At 28.9% G+C, this 18,645-nt stretch overlaps 1 protein-coding gene across 1 annotated transcript; it reads left to right on the top strand.

Moving 5' to 3' along the window:
- The first annotated feature begins 1,720 nt into the window (after positions 1-1,720).
- On the top strand, positions 1,721-18,125 carry LOC122497656 (trypsin-like). Its single transcript, XM_043604902.1, has 6 exons — positions 1,721-1,769; positions 3,154-3,230; positions 3,321-3,424; positions 7,160-7,436; positions 9,957-10,115; positions 17,894-18,125. Exons 2-6 carry the CDS (start codon positions 3,228-3,230, stop codon positions 18,041-18,043), a joined length of 693 nt encoding a protein of 230 aa, XP_043460837.1. The 5' UTR covers positions 1,721-1,769; positions 3,154-3,227; the 3' UTR covers positions 18,044-18,125.
- Positions 18,126-18,645: the final 520 nt, after the last annotated feature.

The following is an 18,645-nucleotide window of genomic DNA, read 5'->3' as shown; positions in this document are numbered from 1 at the left end:
ATTGTTATTATTATTTAATAATATTTTTTAATTATTTAATAATATTGTGCAATATTAATAATTAGTATTAATAAATAATAAATAAATATTAATAAATAATAATAAAAATATTATTTTGTTTAAATTTCCCGCCAAAAATTATAATACAATTTTCGTTATAAAATGAACAAAAAGTTTTGAACGTTCAAATGAACGAAATATTTTTTGTTAAAAATATTTTCATAGATTATTGATTACAATTCAAATTAAAAACTCAAATTTTACATTTAGAAACATTATAATTAATTTGCTTAATAGTGACGCAAAATTATAGTAATAAAAATTTAATTTGAAGAAGAAATAAATAAATTTCACTCTTTTCTGAAGTGAATTATATTACGAAATATGTTTAAAAGTTTATAAATCAATATTATGTATAAATAAATAAGTTTAAATAAATTTTTATACATGGAAATTAAATATTTGTATGTTTTCCCATGGATTTTGGTTAATATCCGACCAATGTACAGCCAGCGCTGCGTTGGCGACTTTCAACACTCAGCCCAATTAATCCTATAGGAAAGCATAGATCGTGTCACCGGGCTGGTGGAAATTTACCTTTTTTGGTTAAAATTGCGTCACTAAGATTTTGGGGAATTTTCCCCAAAAATTTTGTAGTAAGTAAATTTTGTTGCAGGTAAAGTCAGCCAATATAATAAGTGAATAGTTAAGTCACTTTTGTTTTATTTGAATATATTAGACAGGAATATTCGTTGAACCAATCATACACTTAATGTGAATGTGTTTTTGGTAGGATGCACTGTAAAATTTAAATAAAAAATAAAAAAAAGGAAAAATTTTTTTTTCTAAAGTTGGTGATTTTATTTTACAATATCTTTGGCAATAACACTTCATTTAATACAGCAAGAATACAGTCTTTGATCGATGCATCATTTCTCAATAATATCTTGCGCGTAAAATTAAAAGTTTTAGACTGTCCGGTACTAGGAGACAATTTCAAAACTGTAGTATTTCGATACCAAAACTAAATTGAACTTAAAAAAAAGTTTATCAAAATATTCTATTTTTGTTAATTGATTTTGGTGTTATATATTGTAGAGTTAATTAATTCATAAATGAAGTCATATTTTTTCAAGTAGTTTTAATTTTATTTCATGAAAACCTCATAGGTGTCCGGTACAAGGGGACTTTCCCCTATATTATTATAATATTATAATTATATTATAATAACTATATTATTAAGATTGTTAACTTCTTCCACATTTAGTATTATTATTATAATTATTGTAATTGTTGTAATAATTTTAAATAATTTTAATATTTTTATATAATGATAATTTTATTATACTTAACATAAGTATAAAATAAAAAATGTAAAGTGGTTCTTAAAATAAAAAAATTTTATATAAATAAATGCCAGTTTTGCTAAATCGTCATTAATGTGTATTGTGAAAAAGCGTAAACAAACATAATTATTATGTTTGTTATAACAATGTTCTATACGATACGTATAAAAAAGTAAACAAAATAACGGAAAAAAATATGCAAAATAAAAAAATAAAGCGTTATACATTAATCTATACATAAAAAAACTAGTTTTTTTTCAATTGACGTTGAATGCTTATATAAAACATACGCGAAAAATAAACTTTTGTCATTGTCTTTTTTATTGTTTAGAAAATACTATTTGTTAACGTCAATTTTTTTATTGGTTTTAATGGAATTCTTTTTTAGAAAAATATGTTATTCGCTAATTTTCATTTTTGCATGTAAGTTATTTCTTCTTATTATTTCCAATGTATTATTAAACATTGGTAAGGAATTGTATTTATAAATAATTTACAAATAATTAATAATTACATTTACTTAAAATTATAAATTTTTCTTTTTGAATCTTTTTTCTTTTTGAATTTAAAGTCTTTTAAATATTTCTTATGCATTGATTAAAAATATATGTATGAATAATTAATAATATACAATTAATATTAATTAATTCTTAATGATTATTAATCAATAAGTATAATAACTGATCAATAATAAATAATTAATAATAATTGATTATTCATAATATAAGGAATTAATAATTTTATTAATATTTTTCATAAATTTCACCAAAGGCAATAATTTTTGAATATTGGGTGATTCTTCTGAAAGCGATATTTTTGATGTGTTAATTAATTTTATAAAATCTATTCTCTATAAAATCCATTTTCAAGAAAAAATTTGAAACTTACAAAAATTGTTTATTTAGTTATTTTGCATATGATCAAAGTTTTCTTCATATTAAAAGGTTAAACTTTTTCAAAACTGATTTGATTTAAGTCAATGATGGCCTATTTTCTTTAGAAAATGATTCTCTATAACTTGACCGCTCAGATTTATAAACAAATACTCCGTTTTGAAAATATGCTTATTTGTTTAAAAAAAGTGATTTAATTTAAACAAATTTTTTTAAACAAAGAAGCATATTTTCAAAACGGTGTATTTGTTTATAAATCTGAGCGGTCAAGTTATAGAGAACCATTTTCTGAAGAAAATAAGCCATCATTGACTTAAATCGAATCAGTTTTGAAAAAGTTTAACCTTTTAATATGAAGAAAACTTTGATAATATGCAAAATGACTAAATAAACAATTTTTGTAATTTCAAATTTGTTTCTTGAATATTGATATTTGTTCTTCCAGAAGATACGAATAACAATAATATTAAAAAATTCTTTAATGTCAATTCAATATTTTTTCTGAAGGTCTGCATACCTGTAAACAAACTCCTTAAAATGTGTAAATTATTATTTTTTTAAACAGTGTCATTTGATTATATAACAAAATAGATCAACAAAGGCAATATTCTCCAAAGAAAAAAAAACTTTAATATTTTTAACAAGTAATTTTACGCAACTTCAATTCTTACTTTTGAGTATGAAATAAAGTATGAAATTTCAATAGAAAAACCGCATATGATTTCAAAGAAAAATAAATTAAAAAATCGAAGTTCAAAAGCACTTTCAGAAGAATTACCCATTATATGTGATTAAAATTGAATTAATATTTTTTATTAGAAGAATTTTTAAATAAAAATAGAAGAAGTTTCTTTCCGAAAAAAATGTCATTTTTTATATTGTTATGAAGTATTAATTTATTCTATCACGTTTAGTAAACAACCAAGTGATTTGGTCGCAAAATAGAATAATTGGTGGAGATGAAATTGAAATAACACAAGCACCATATATGGTAAGAAAATACTCTATTTTTTAAAAATCTTTTCTTTTATCTTTGAAAATTTGATAACTAATAAAGTACATATTTCTCACAAATTCTCAGCTATTTTTTATACTACCAACAACAAATCCAAATAAGACCAATGCTTGTGGTGCCGGAATTATTAGCAATGAATGGGCACTTACTGCTGCACATTGTTTTTTAAAGTAGGATAATTTTTCTCATGAGGCATTCTATTCAAGAACATCCTTTTTCATAAACAATTGCCAATATAAGGTTATTTTTAAATAATTATTTCTGCTATTTAATGAAACACAACTTTATTTACTATTAGTGGTTTTAAAAGAAAAATTTTTCAACTTGTAACTCCACTGAAAAAAATAAAAACTAGCACGTTCGATGCACCAACAGGAATCAACCTATGATTTAGAAACTATAACTTTGTTAATTACAATTAAAAGCCTATTCCAAATTTCTAGCATGTAACGAATTCGAATAATCAAACAATAAATTATTAAGGGCGGGTGGGAGAAAAAATGGGTTCCTGATCGACGTCTCATTTGAAAAGAAAAGAATATCAATTCGAAAATCAGCGTTTCGAATTGCACAACTCGACTCGGTCTACTTTCGATTCGAATCGGCTAATTCGAAATTCGAAGTTTCGAATTGCACAATATACTGCATACACAACATAGCATATTACATAGCAATTCTAAAGTCGAAACTTCGAATTTCGAATTGGCCGAATTGAAAGCAGACCGAGTCGAGTTGTGCAATTCGAAAGTCGAATCTTCGAATCGGCCGATTTGAATCGAAAGTAGACCGAGTCGAGTCGTGCAATTCGAAACTTCGATTTTCGAATTGTCAAGTTCGAATCGAATTTTCTCTCTATTCGAATTTTGCACACATCTAATTTATACGAAATATTGATCGTCGTGATGTGAAAATATGGTTAGATTTCCGGCTCCCCTACGCTGTTCCTCACTTATCACTTGATTCACAATTATATTTCAAAGAAAAAAAATCGCAACTCTAAATTTACAAACAAAATAAAAAACCAAATACTTAAATACAACGTTAAACAAAAATAAAATTGTATAAATCAATATAAAATTGAAGCTTCTACCTTCGGGCTGTCGGCGACACGCAAAGATGTGTCAAGACAAGACAAACCACTGAATTCTGATAAGTGAGAAATATTTGCGCACGGGGATGGTTTTATTAATTATCCCGCGGCAAAAACCCCACCCAGCGACAATCCCCATGCATTTATACCCTTCTTGGCGCCTATTTTCCGAAATTCTACGAAATTTACCGACACAAAATAAAATCCCATCTAAGATAGAATCATTGAGGTTGAGTACACAATAGACAAATTATTTTGGGCAATGCATGGCATCAACAGAGCTCCACAATAGGAAAACAATGTAATCTGTCAAACCCTTTCCAGTTTTGATTACTACTAAAGCTTGTTTCTAAAAGCTCTTTAAGACATTAATTTTAGAGCTTAAACCCATCAAATTCATTTTTTACATTTGAATTAATGCCTATATAGCAGAAACAGATTATCCAAGTATTCCCTTCCCCTCCGAAATCTTTATTAAAATTCAGGGATCACTTCCACCCACATAGCACAATAATTTTCTGCAAATTTGCGGTAAATACCAAAATGTCTGTTTGGTGGCAAGTTTGCAGAGCAAATTTGCAGAAAACTTGCGTGGCAAACTTGCAGATAATTTTGTAGTAAACTTGAGGAAAATTTGCAGCAAACTTTCAAAAAACCTAAAAATTTCAAAAAAAATCTTTTTGTATTCAAAATGTAAGTATTTTGATAAACGTTGCCTTCCCTCACAGGGAAGGTGACATAAATGTAGTGCGCAGCTCTAGATGTCATAGAAAACTACTGCGCATGCATTTAACATTTACTTTGCCATGCAAATTTTCTGCAAATTTGCTCTGCAAACTTGCCACCAAACGGACATTTTGGTATTTACCGCAAGTTTGCTGCAAATTTGCCAGGCAAGTTTTCGAATTTGGCTTTGAAAACTTGCCGCAAATTTGCAGAAAATGATTGTGCTATGTGGGCAACTCATTCATCCAAACTACCGATCTTTCCGACAACACTTGGGTAAAGATTTTTGGCACACAGTTCATCCAAGTAATTGGTCTATGATTTTTCGGCTCGTTTTGATTACCTTTTTTTATGCAACATGGAGATTTCCAAGGAACTACATGTGCGTGGCACTTTCCCAGAATCTAAAATTTTTTGTGAAAAAATGTTCCAAATAAAAAATCCGATTTTCTGTCAATCTTCTGTAGATGCCCAATTCAAATCTATCACGCTTTTGCCAAGCTGACCGATAAATGTTCAATTAGCAGGATTATTCTACTATTTAATAAAATTTTTCGGTTATCCTCCATAAAATCAATCAATTCTCTTCCTCTAGATGACAAAAACCAACAATATTCCTATCCAATTGATTTAAATCAGCTTCCCTACTATTGAAATCAGCCCCCATAAATACTGGTAAATGAATATAATTTTCTTAGATAGGCGTCCAAGTTTGTTCAAAGTTAAACATAAAATCCTTAAAGCTTGCATTAGGCGATATATATACACGATACATAATCAAAATTCAAATTTATTTATCCTGATTTCTATCGATAAGTGGTTAGGGTCAGTTAGGGTAAATAGAAACAGATTTGCTAAGTTTCACCAATAACATAAGTTTTTTTTTAAATCGGAATACTTTCGGCTTTTTGTGTATTGAGTTATTATTTCACTTCCGTGGAACAATTTTATGAGACAGTAGAAAATACACTACTGTACGCAATTATTAGGATGATTACACGCGACTCTATGAAAAAACATGCCATCACTTTTTCAATCATATCTCGAAAATAAAAGGAGATACAAAAAAACTTAAATACGGTTAGAAAGCTGATTAAATTTTGCGTAAAATAAGCCGCTTTTGAAGTCATTTCGTTAACTATTTTTTAAGTTGTAGAGTGAGAAAGAAATAAAAAAAATTGCGAAAATTTTCTCATTTTTGTCTCTTGACTTCAATTTTTTAAAAATCTAGAAAATTAAACTAAAAAATTTAGTCTGGCAGCCCTTCGAAGATGCGGCAAATGGGTCAATAGGTGAAAAATAACTTACATTTTTCTTATTTCATCCGATTAAAACCTTTATAAAACGAAAGTTTACATCTACGCGAGTGTAAAAATGTACGTCTGGCAGTTCTGGGGTGGGGCAAAGTACGTCTGGCAGCCCTTTGAAGATGTAGATTTTTATATTTGTTTAAATGTAAACTTTCGATATATGATGGTTTTAATCGGTATGAAATGAGAAAATTTTACATTATTTTTCACCTATTCGCCCCCCTGCCCCTGCCCCAGCACCGGCCTGCCAGACGTGGGTTTCTGTTATTTACATGTCTTCAGTAATCTATACTCAAATTTTCAGCCGGTATGAAATGAGATAGTTGTTTTGGTCGCTAGCTCCTAGACTATATGTTTTCGTCCTGATACTCGTGGACGGTAGTGTATAAATGAAGTTCGATTTAATTAAATACGAGAAATAATTATTAAAAATTACCTTATATTGGCAATTGTTTATGAGAACGATCATTTTAAAATATGCCTCTTTTACAAATTACTTTTTAAACCTTTGAGGACCGGTGTTGCTTTACGACAATATGAACATTTCTTTGTTAACAAGAGTATAACTTTTTTATTTTTAAAACTGAATATTGAAACAACAGTTTTCATCTAATCTAGTATTTCAAATACTATTCCTCAAATAGATAATTTTAATAACTTTCCCTGAAAAGCTTGTTAAAACATAAAAAATTGCGATTTTTTCAGAAAGAATTTTATTCTCAAAGGGTTAAATATAATTACCAATTTGAATTTTTTAATATAATCAAAATCTTTTTCAGTCCTGATCTTGATGCAAATAATATGCGAGTCATTGCTGGCACTTCTAATCTCAGAAATAGAACAATAACGGCAAAAAGATATAACGTGACTAAATATATTCAGCATGAGAAATTTATTGGTCTAAGTTCTAAAAAATCTACAGAAAATGATATTGCGGTGATCAAAATTAGTCCGCCATTAGAGTTTAATAAGGCAATAAGACCCTTAAAGTTACCTGAGAAGGGAAAACCTCTTAAAATCGATTATGTCACTATTGCCGGTTGGGGAAAAACAGACGTAAGATTAAACACAATTTTGAATAATTTTATTATTTCTTTCTAATTTATTCCAATGTTACTTGCTTATAATTAATTTAATTATTATTAAAATGTTGTAATGTCTGCTCAAGTTTTGCGCCAATTTTATCGCAGATTTCAAATCATTGGTCAAAATTTTAATTGCTTACACTGTAAAAAATTTAGGGAGTTAACGGATTCGGGAGTTGGGAGTTAAATTTTTCGAGTTAAAAATCAACTCCAAAAGAGAGTTAATTTCTAACTCCCTTCATTCAACACCCGCGCGAGTTATTTTTTCCATGGGGAGTTAGCATTTGGGTGTTAAATTTTAACTCTCTTTATTTAACTCCCCTGGCATTAACTCCCCAATGGGTGCGACTTTTATAGACTCCCCTGGGGAGTTAAAATTTAACTCCCTTTTTTTACAGTGTACATTAATGCCCGGTTCCACCAACTCGTAGTTAAAGGTTCGATTAACTAACGGTCCGCTAAAGTTTAAGGCGCTGTTAAGTTGACTTTAACCGCCTATGCGTTCCACCAACATGTTATAAGCCATGGTTAACTAAACGTATACTATGTTCGAAATAACAATACTTTCTCTATTATGATTGGTCAATTCTAACGAAAAGTGTACGTTTTCTAGATAGAATTTTGACTTTTTCCCTGATCCCTCTTTCAAAAATTGAAACAGCTAAAAATAAAATTTCTTACTGTACCAAACTTTTGTCTATTATTTTTAAAAATTACAATAAAATTCTTTAAAAATTCAATTAATTTTAATAGAATTTAGGAAATTAAAATTATTTTACAAACTTCCAATTACTTGTTTATAAAATTTCAATCATCTTCAATTTAATTAATAATAACAAAATTGAAATATTTTAAAAACTTTAATTTTTACAATTTTAAATAAAATTTTTCGAGACTTTTATTAAAAAAAATAACCTAATTTAAATCATTTTAAAATTTACTAATTATAAAAATTGTAATTGTAACTTTTTGTACAAATGAATTCAATTATTTATAAATTATTAAATAAAAATTCTTTGAGACTTCGGTATTTTTAATTTCTAATAAAATTTTTTAACAAATTGTATTATTTTTATGTAATATTTTTAAGACAGTTTTACAAAGTTTCAATTAATTTAATAATTTTTTAATAAAATTATTTTAAAAATTCAAATCTTTCAACAATTGAATTAAAATTTACAATTTTATCCGAATTTTAAATAACATTATTTAAAATTTGTATTAATTTAAAGAAAATTTCAATTAATGTGTTTATTTTTTAATAGAATTTATTAAAAAAATTGAAGTATCTTTGAACAATTGAATTAAAATTTCTTTGAAATAAAATTTATTTGACTTTTCCCTTAAGGTCATGTTATTCAGTGGTCACGTGCCCCATATACTTTACTATGGGAACACGAGACCACTGAATAACATGACCTTAATTATACTGACTTATGGTTCATAAAATTTATTTTTCTATCAACAAGAATTTCACTATCTGTCACTTTTCAAAACACTTTTTAGGTTAGGATACGTTAACCGGCTGTTAACACACGTTAACCGAGCTATTGTGGCCGGTTAAGGCCTAAGCACAACTGGTTCGGTTTCGGGATATGGGCTTCCTAACCTCAAAATATATGTAAATCTTACATATCCCGAAACCGTCTCCCGAAACCGAACCAGTTGTGCTTAGGCCTTTAGATTTAACATGGGTTAAATCGAGATAACGTTCCGTTAAAAGTTGGTGAAACGCAAGTAGAAATTTGACGGTCCGTTAGGCCGCAGTCCCATGACAGCGTTTTGCGTTGCGTTGTAATGAGAGAGAATGCAGCAAACGTATATTTGCGTCTTTTTCTCTCCCATTACGACGCAACGCAAAACGCTGTCATGGGACTCCACCCTTAATGTCTTAATCGAGGTTGGTGGAACCGGGCATAAGAGCATTATAATATGCAAAAGCCTTGAAAAACTAAAATATTTTTTGTAATAGAGTCAGAATTCCTGAAAGGAGCCACCCAAAACATTTTAATTTTTTTTTCGTAGTAATGTGGTTATTTTAATAGTATTTTATATAAGAAATCATAATACCAAAGGATTTTGCAAAAAAAAATTTTTTGTTAATGTTATTAACTATTGAAAATTTTAAACATATTTAATTAAAAAATTAATTTCTCAAAAACTTATTCATCGATTTTAATGTTTCAAGTTGCATTTTATTTGTCTTGAAATGAAGTATAACTGACATTATTTTCAAATAAAAATATTTAATTTTAGTGAAAAAAGCAATTGTTTATTTATATAAACAAGTAAAAATAAATAGTGTTCTGGATGATTTTTTAAGTTGAAAAAATTAATCTGTGTCGCACACGGGTGACACATTTATATTACATTTTCATTGTTATTAAACAATAACATATTAATTCATATAAACATATGGGTTAGTTTAATTTAAAAAATTAATATTTTAATTATTTTACTTATGGGCAGTGGTAATATTGTTTATTTGCAGGTACAAGGAAATGGATCCTTAATATTACGTCAGGTTCGATTGCCGAGAATGGGGACTTTAAAATGTATAATACTTTATGGTTTACGAGGTGTACAAATTCATAAAGACGAACTTTGTTACGGATTTCATAATAAAACCGTAACTAAAGACAAATGCCAAGTTAGTATACAGCTTTTAATAAAATTAATTGATTTAAAATTATTATTGTTAAACATTTGAAAATAGCACACTATCGTCGAAAATTATCGGTTCGGCTGCACGTGCACTGCCCAAAACCATACCCCAAAAAATTTAAAAAATAAAATTTTTTTGGAAATTTGTTAAACTTATAATGTAAGTTTCAAATCTTTTCTGCAATTTTTAGAAATTTTTTGGTCAAATCTGTCGATTCCTGAAATCGGGCTGGTAGTAGGTCGCCAGTTTATTAAATTTACTATAATATATATATTTATTTTTCTTTTTTTTATGTTTCCTTTTGTTTTATCATACCAACCCCACATAACCTTGGAGTGCGGAATCCAAGGTATCTGTAGGCAGATTTCCCAAAAGTCCCTAAGCAAAAAAAAAAAAGCTATCGAATGGCATATTTGTTAATTTTTTGTAAATATACAGTGCCGCTCAAAAGGATTTGCCTACCCTACGGCATGCAAGGGCATTACAAAAAGTTTTGTATCTTCAATAATAATAAAGATAAAATCTTAATCAAATATTTATTTTAAAGCTTAAGTATTTGACTTGAAACGATGCCAAAAAGAAATGTAAAAAAAATTTTTTTTATTGTTTAATTGCTAGAAATAAAAAAAAAATTTTCACTTTTTTTAAAAAATTTTAAAATGATACAATTTTTGAAGAAATCATCACATTTAAAATCTAGAAATGTCATTTGAAAGCATTTTTTGTCACCTTTTCAACAATTTTTTAAAAATTGCTCTACGATAATTTTTAAGAAAGATATGATCATTTGTTTATAAAAATATCCAATTGTTGGTAACTTGAGAACAATTGATTTTTGAAAAAAATTGTTAAGGAAAAAAATGTGCCTTTTTGTGCGTAGAATTAGAAAAAAAATATTTAACCATTAAAAAATTTTTTTTTTTTCTTTCTGTATACACTAGAACCTCCAACGATTGCATCTCTATCTATTGCAGTTGTTTACGAAAGTTTGGTGGTCATCCGCTAGGGGGGTGAGAGGGGAGGACACCGCCATATTAATGCGAAGGCAGTATTGTACTAAGTTTAGTGTTCTTTTGCGCCCCGTTTTTTAAAGTTGTATTTTCATATTTCAACATGAGACTGAAAAAGGTCAAAAACGTAAAAGAACGCACTTAGACATTGAAACTAAACATAATATTTTTAAAAAAATAAAAAATGGCGAGGATAAAAATGACATTTTACGCCAATACAAAATATGTGAGAGTGTACGGCCCTGAGTGTTGACACTTTTATGGAAAGATGGCGCCAAGGTGAAAACCTCTATCTATTGCACACAAGAAGGTCACGCTGCAATCGTTGGAGGTTCTAGTGTAATTATATTTTTAAGACGAATAACATACTTATCATACATATCGATAAAATCGAATACAACATAAATCATCACTGTTAAAAGGAACAGTTAATAATTACAGTTTTCAAATATTTAAATAACATTAGAGTAGAGGGGGGTAATGTAGTGCACTGGCTTTACTGACTAAACAAATGAATTGAATTACTTGCCGTTGGTATAATAGGGTTAAGGTATCAAATAATAGTAATGTATATCATTTTAGCTTTATTGTGCTTCTTCTAAAAGAAGTTGTGGCGTCACTTCAAAAACACTAGATTTCGAAACCATATTTCCGTTTTTTTAGTGACTTGAAAAAAATGTGAGGCTCGTTAAAAAAGTATCAGGAAAGTGATTTTTCCATGTAAAATTTACTTCTGAACTCAAATTTAGTATTGTTTTGATGTTTAATTTTGTTTTTATTGAGATATTGAAGTCAACGTGAAAAAAGTGCTTGGGGGCATTGTAGTGCACGGGGTTGGAGACAATGTAGTGCAATTATACAGAGTACAGTAAATATGTATTATTTAACCATGTTTGCTTTTTGCAAATTTTTGCAGTTTTCTTTCAGTTTCATCTAACACAGGACCAAAGAAATCTCTAGTTTATAGTGCTATCCACGAGATGAGATGATACCATGCAAAGTCTCGATCTCGTCTCGGTTTTTACATGCAAAGTCTCGTCTTGTGGGCATCACTACTAGTTTATAGTTTTTTAAGTTTCTTATGTTCCTAATGTTATATCTAATAAAATAAAATCGTTTATGATATATTCTCTGCTTTTTATTCCACTAAGAAAGTGGTGCACTACATTGCCCCACAAATTTTAGAATGTCGAAAAAAAGTGCTTTCAGTTTTTTGGATATAGAAAAGCTCCATCTACATGTACAAAAAAATAATGTACACCATAAATGTAGCTAGAAGCATTGTCTTTCCAACGAGTTCTTAATGATCAAAATTGGTTGAAAATTGCGACCACAGGAGTCTCCGAAAGAAAAGTGCACTACATTACCCCCTTCTACTCTAATTATAAAACATTTATTTGTTTATAAACAATTAAATCAGTATTGTTAATAATTTTACTTTTAAACATTTTGAGAGTAAAAATATTAAATATTTTTTTCGTCGAAATGATTTGAAAAGTATAATTATTATTAATTGTTCTTTTTAACAGTGATGATTTATGTTGTATTCGGTTTTATCGATATGTAGATATGTATTGATAAGTATGTTATTCGTTTTAAAAATATAATTATACAGAAAGAAAAAATGAAAAAAAAAGTTTTTTTTAATGGTTAAATATTTTTTTTCTAATTCCACGCACCAAAAGGCACATTTTTTTCCTTAACAATTTTTTTCAAAAATCAATTGTTCTCAAGTTACCAACAATTGGAAAAATAGGATATTTTTATAAACAAATGATCATATCTTTCTTAAAAATTATCGTAGACCAATTTTTAAAAAATTGTTGAAAAGGTGACAAAAAATGCTTTCAAATGACATTTCTAGATTTTAAATGTTATGATTTCTTCAAAAATTGTATCAATTTATTTCTTAAAGAAAAAAGATGCGCATTTTTATTGTGTATAAATTTGTGTCATTAAATTTAAAAATTGAAAATGTTTGAAAATCGCACTATTGGTCAATAGTTATACGTGACAATCCACGCGTATCCCCTTTTAGAATCCGTCCCCTCAATTGAAAAGTGTGGATGAGTCAGACGAGATATATCCAAAAGGTTGTATCGTCAGAGATACGGTTTCGAAAACCCATTTCGAACCGACATAATGGGTGACATTATTTTAACATTGATCTTCTTTAGTTATGTTTTTAGCAAGTTGTCGCCAATAAGTGGATGTACATTAGAGAAAATAATTCTTTTGTTTATCGTAACAAAAGGATCAATGGAAATAATTTGATTTTGAAGATTAACAACGATGCATTTTTTTTATTCAATAATTTTTTTTTTATTCGTGGTATTTTATTGTTGACAATAAGAGAAGAAAAGCGAATTTTAGAGTCTGGAACTATTTAAGAAAGAACAAGGATATAATCCTTATAGGAGGCGTCTACTATTTAGTCTATTAAAATAGCTTGATCTCTAATTATATTTTTACATTCTCATCACATGAGAAAGTATTAGTTTTGGTCGAAAATTGACTTTTGCTAATTTTATGAAATCTTTACGTTTTGGGGTCCCCTGAATCCGAAAAACATGGTCCGGCGAGTCCTTCTGTCTGTGTGTTTGTCTGTCTGTCCGTCTGTCTGTATGTATGTCCGTCTGTAGACCAAAATGTTGTAGACACAATAACTTTTGAAAATCTTATCTGATCGTTTTTAAATTTAACACACTTAAAGTTGGTGTAAAAATGAAGGTTAAGTTCGTTAACCAGCCATTTTCGTTGAAAACTACGCAACCTACAGTAGTTTCAAAACTTTAAAAATTCAATTTTTTCAAATTTTAGAATTTTTAACTTTATATTACTTTAGATTAGAAAAATACAAACAACTTTTCTCTACAACATTTTTTCATAAAAACTCAATTTTCGAAGTTATAGTCTCTCAAATGGTCAAAAAAACTAAAAAAATCCTAAAATAACACTGAAAATCGGATTTTTTGAAAGGAATAAAAGTTAGTTAATTGATTTTGACATATTCTCACCCTAAAATACTCAAAAAACATACTTGTACACAAAAAAGTTGTAATTTCCGGAAAAACCACTCTATATATATATTTTTTGTGCGCTTTTTTGACAAAAAATCTATATTCCGACTCAATTATCTCCCAATTTATTTAACATGGGATCTTGCTCCAAGAGACTTTTTTTCTCGCCTTTGCATCAGCTACAACTTTGCTGTTGACAACTTTTTGCCAAACCCTGAACTTTTCGAGTTATTTTCAAAAAACTAATTTTTATTACATTCTCATCACATGAGAAAGTATTAGTTTTGGTCGAAAATTGACTTTTGCTAATTTTATGAAATCTTTACGTTTTGGGGTCCCCTGAATCCGAAAAACATGGTCCGGCGAGTCCGTCTGTCTGTGTGTCTGTCTGTCTGTCTGTCTGTCCGTCTGTCTGTATGTATGTCCGTCTGTAGACCAAAATGTTGTAGACACAATAACTTTTGAAAATCTTATCTGATCGTTTTTAAATTTAACACACTTAAAGTTGGTGTAAAAATGAAGGTTAAGTTCGTTAACTAGCCATTTTCGTTGAAAACTACGCAACCTACAGTAGTTTCAAAACTTTAAAAATTCAATTTTTTAAAATTTTAGAATTTTTAACTTTATATTACTTTAGATTAGAAAAATACAAACAACTTTTCTCTACAACATTTTTTCATAGAAAATTAATTTTTTTTTTAAGTTTTTGGGTCAGGCTAGCTCATCTGGGTTAAAAATTTTTTATTGATTTTCTAAAATGTTATTACTAAAATATATTCATAAAAGTTTTAACATTTTAGAAAATTAATGAAATTTCTTTTATACAGTTTGGCTGGTCAGACCCTTTTTTACATTTTAATGTATGGTCCTATCTTGTTGGAAATGGTTTTTTACATTCTCATCACATGAGGAGGTATTAGATTTGGTGAAAAATGGACTTTTTATACCTCAGGCACAAAATAGGCGCCTTTAGATAGCAGCCAACAGGAACTAAAAGCCATTCATTTGTCCACTTGAATGAAAATGGCGACCTTTTTTCCCATGGGCAAAAAAAACAGCTAGTCCCATGCGTTATTTTTGCTCATGAAAAAAAAGGCCGCCATTTTCATACAAGTCGAACAAGTGAATGACTTTTACTCCCTGTCGTCTGCTATCTTAAATCGGCACTTTTGTACCTTTGGAATAAAAAATATCTTAAGTAACACGGGATTTAAAGGCTGCCTTTACGTACCTTGTTGCTTAATATACTATTTGCTAATTTTATGAAATCTTTGCGTTTTGAGGTGCCCTGAATACAAAAAACATGGTCCGGCGATTACGTCTGTCTGTAGGTCTGTCTGTCTGTCTGTCCGACGATAACTTTTGAAAAACTTAATTTTTTTAAAAACTTTTTCGAATTTTTGACTTTTTGTCTCATCTTAGTGGAGGTGATTTATTTTTGCTTGTTAAAATGATGGGTAAATTTTGGAGGATTGTTTTTAATTTCTTAGTTCAAATTTTTTTTTGAAATGCTGTGCTATTTATTATTATTTTGTTCTAATTTGGGTATCCTACCTTTGCTTTGCTTACAATTTCTAAGCAAAGAATACACGTTAATACCTGAAGTAATTCTCATATTGTTGAAAATGACCTTTAAATTAAGAAGAGGAGCTTTAGAAAACGTTTACTATTTTATAAGTTATTCAAATATTTGTATAGCATTAAAAATGGCAATTTTTTCAAAACATAAGTGAATTTCTTGTTTAAGCTCAAAATAACATATAATAATATTTGTTAATATATATAATAAATTATGTAAGAGGCGCGTCCTGCCGGAAGGTCCTACCGAAAGTTTAGGCGCTTGGACGTTCTTTTAAAGAAATCATGCAGAAAATTTATCTAATTGTTCATTTTTAAATCTTCAGTAAATTTAAAGTTTTTCTTATTACAATTAAACTATCACATTCACTGTATCCGGATTTACATGTTTTTAATCATACATTTGATATATATTTACAAATCACGTATATACGTATATTTCTACAAAGTTTGATTATTTATTATTCAATCACTATTGTAGGAAATATAGTAGAAAAACTGTATTTCACATATGAAAGTAACTTTTCAAAATTTTCATTTTTTCGTTCTAATTTTTTTAAAATAACTTTAAAAAAGAAACTAAAATCGCGTTTTAAGCTTGAAACATTTTTTGAGGGTCAATTTGAGATTTTTGATTCACACTTACAGTATTGATAAAAATTAAAAAATATTTTTTAAGTACCCCTAGGGCGTGTTGGATAATGCAACAGGCTATGTATAAAGAACAACCTACGATTCCGACGAAGTGTACGTTCATTATAGAAAAAAAGTAAGCGTAATATAGGTACGTTCGTCTTTTTAAAAGAAAGCTAAGATACCAGAGTAACTTTTTAGGAGATAAACACTTAATTAAAACAAAAATGTCCGAGTAAATCGACAAAGAGTGAAAAGTTAGCCATTACGCTCCGGTCTACACTACACAAAAACCTTGATACTAATACTTTAAGAATATTTTATCTGCTTCTGCAAATCATGTTTCTGCTAAGAGAGTTAGTAGAATTAAAAATAACTTCACAATTTTAATCATCAAGACCAAAAATATACATTTAAATCCACTTAATGTCGCAATCAGCAGCAAACAAAAACATGTGATGAGAATGCAATCCTTAAAGTCGTAGTAACTTTAAGAAAAAAAAATATTTTATGAAACATATAATAGGAAACAGGAACACAATATAATAATGCACAATAATTGCAGACCACCGCGAGCGAAATAATCGCCGGAGCGCGAAGCGCGACGATCAATATTCGCGCGCCCCGAGGCGCGCTGAAACTTGCGAGCGAAGCGAGCCCCGCGCGAAGCGCGGATGAGAATGTGTCCGCGCTTGCGCGGACAGATTTTTTTTATTGAATTGCATTAGCATAATTATTTAAATCATCACTTAAATTTTCTGTTGCTTCTTAAGGCGTTATACTGAAAACTCAATGTCTTGCAGTAGATTTCTGTAGTCAAGAATTCACTGTTTTACAAAACCCTAATATAACCACTAATTAAATTAGCACTGATTATATGTAAATTTAAGAACTTTATACACTATTGGCATAAACACGAGGGGCTGATCACTCAGAATCCAATTCAACAAAAATTTGAAAATTTATTATTATTTGCATGGATTCACATGGAATCGTCGGGGACGAATTCTCTGAATCTTGGATTCACATGAAATCGCTTGGATTCGTAAAAGACGAATCCTTATGATTTCTTAAATTTCGGTCGGATTCTCCACGGATTTTCTTGTATTCGTAAATAATCATTTATTATTTGCATGGATTCACATGGAATCGTAGGGGACGAATTTTCTGAATCTTGGATTCACATAAAATCGCTTGGATTCGTAAATGGCGAATCCTTATGATTTCTTAAATTTCGGTCGGATTCTTCACGGATTTCCTTGTATTCGTAAATAATCATTCCCTTGCGAATCTTGTATTCGAGAGTGAACAGCCCCTCGCATAAACACAATATACTTCTAGAAACTTTAGGAACAACACGTAAACGTTTCTGCTTGCTGAGAAGGTGACCAGAAGACTATTTAAAAAATTTATTTCCCAAATGTATTAGAAATATTTTTTTCAGTCCCGGATTATTAAAATATGTGTTCCTTTTCAATACGCTATTAATTAAGAATTAATTTTTTTTCTATGTTTCTCATAGGGTGACTCTGGTGGTCCATTAGTTAATAAAGATGGAATTGTGGTTGCAATAGTTTCGAAAGGTGCAGCTTGTGGAACACTGGGACTTCCTGGAATTGATACAAATGTTTTATATCATCGCGATTGGATCAAAAAGAAAACCGGAGTTTAAAATTGAAATATATATATATGTAGACGTCCACATAAAAAGGGCCCATATTGTCGGTTCTTGTTTTCGAGATAATCGCAATTTAGTAATTTTTGAGGAAATTCTTAATTTTTTTTTATTTTTTATTATCAATCTACATGTTTTGACAAGTAGAATCATGCGGTTTTCATTAATTTATCGATACTTTAACTGTTTGATTTCATTGGTTCTTTAGAAAAATGAAAAGGGCCCATTTTGTCGGTCATTTGCAAAAGTAATCCGTATTTTAAAAATGGAGGTATAGAAAAATTTAAAACCTCTTGATTTTTCATCTCTAAGGTGTCCTGGACTGTAAACAATTCTTATCTGAATAACTTCTCAGAAGAACCAGGGATATTGATGTTAGAGTCCTTGTTTTTGTAGTCATAGAAATGAAAAATTCGATATTTCGTGAAATTTTTCGTAATAGAGACTGTTAAAAAAATTTAAATAAGTTTAATATCTACTCTTTTTCTTCAAATCACACAATAAAATTGTACATAATCATTAATCCTGTAAAAAAATGGTTTTTTAATAGAAAAACTGTCTTTTTTAGAAAAGGGCCCATATTGTCGGTTTCTCGTACT

Source organism: Leptopilina heterotoma, unplaced genomic scaffold (assembly GCF_015476425.1).
Source record: "Leptopilina heterotoma isolate Lh14 unplaced genomic scaffold, ASM1547642v1 Lhet_135, whole genome shotgun sequence".
In the NCBI taxonomy this organism is placed as follows: Eukaryota; Metazoa; Arthropoda; class Insecta; order Hymenoptera; family Figitidae; genus Leptopilina; species Leptopilina heterotoma.
The sequence above is the reverse complement of the archived record's forward strand: the minus strand, read 5'-3'. Positions and strand labels throughout refer to the sequence as shown.

What these genes read in the sequence shown, in the direction of transcription:
- LOC122497656 (XM_043604902.1), top strand. An exon ending in CCGGTTGGGGAAAAACAGAC is followed by an intron (nt 7,437 to 9,956) that starts GTAAGATTAAAC and finishes GTTTATTTGCAG; the next exon opens with GTACAAGGAAATGGATCCTT. An exon ending in TAACTAAAGACAAATGCCAA is followed by an intron (nt 10,116 to 17,893) that starts GTTAGTATACAG and finishes TGTTTCTCATAG; the next exon opens with GGTGACTCTGGTGGTCCATT.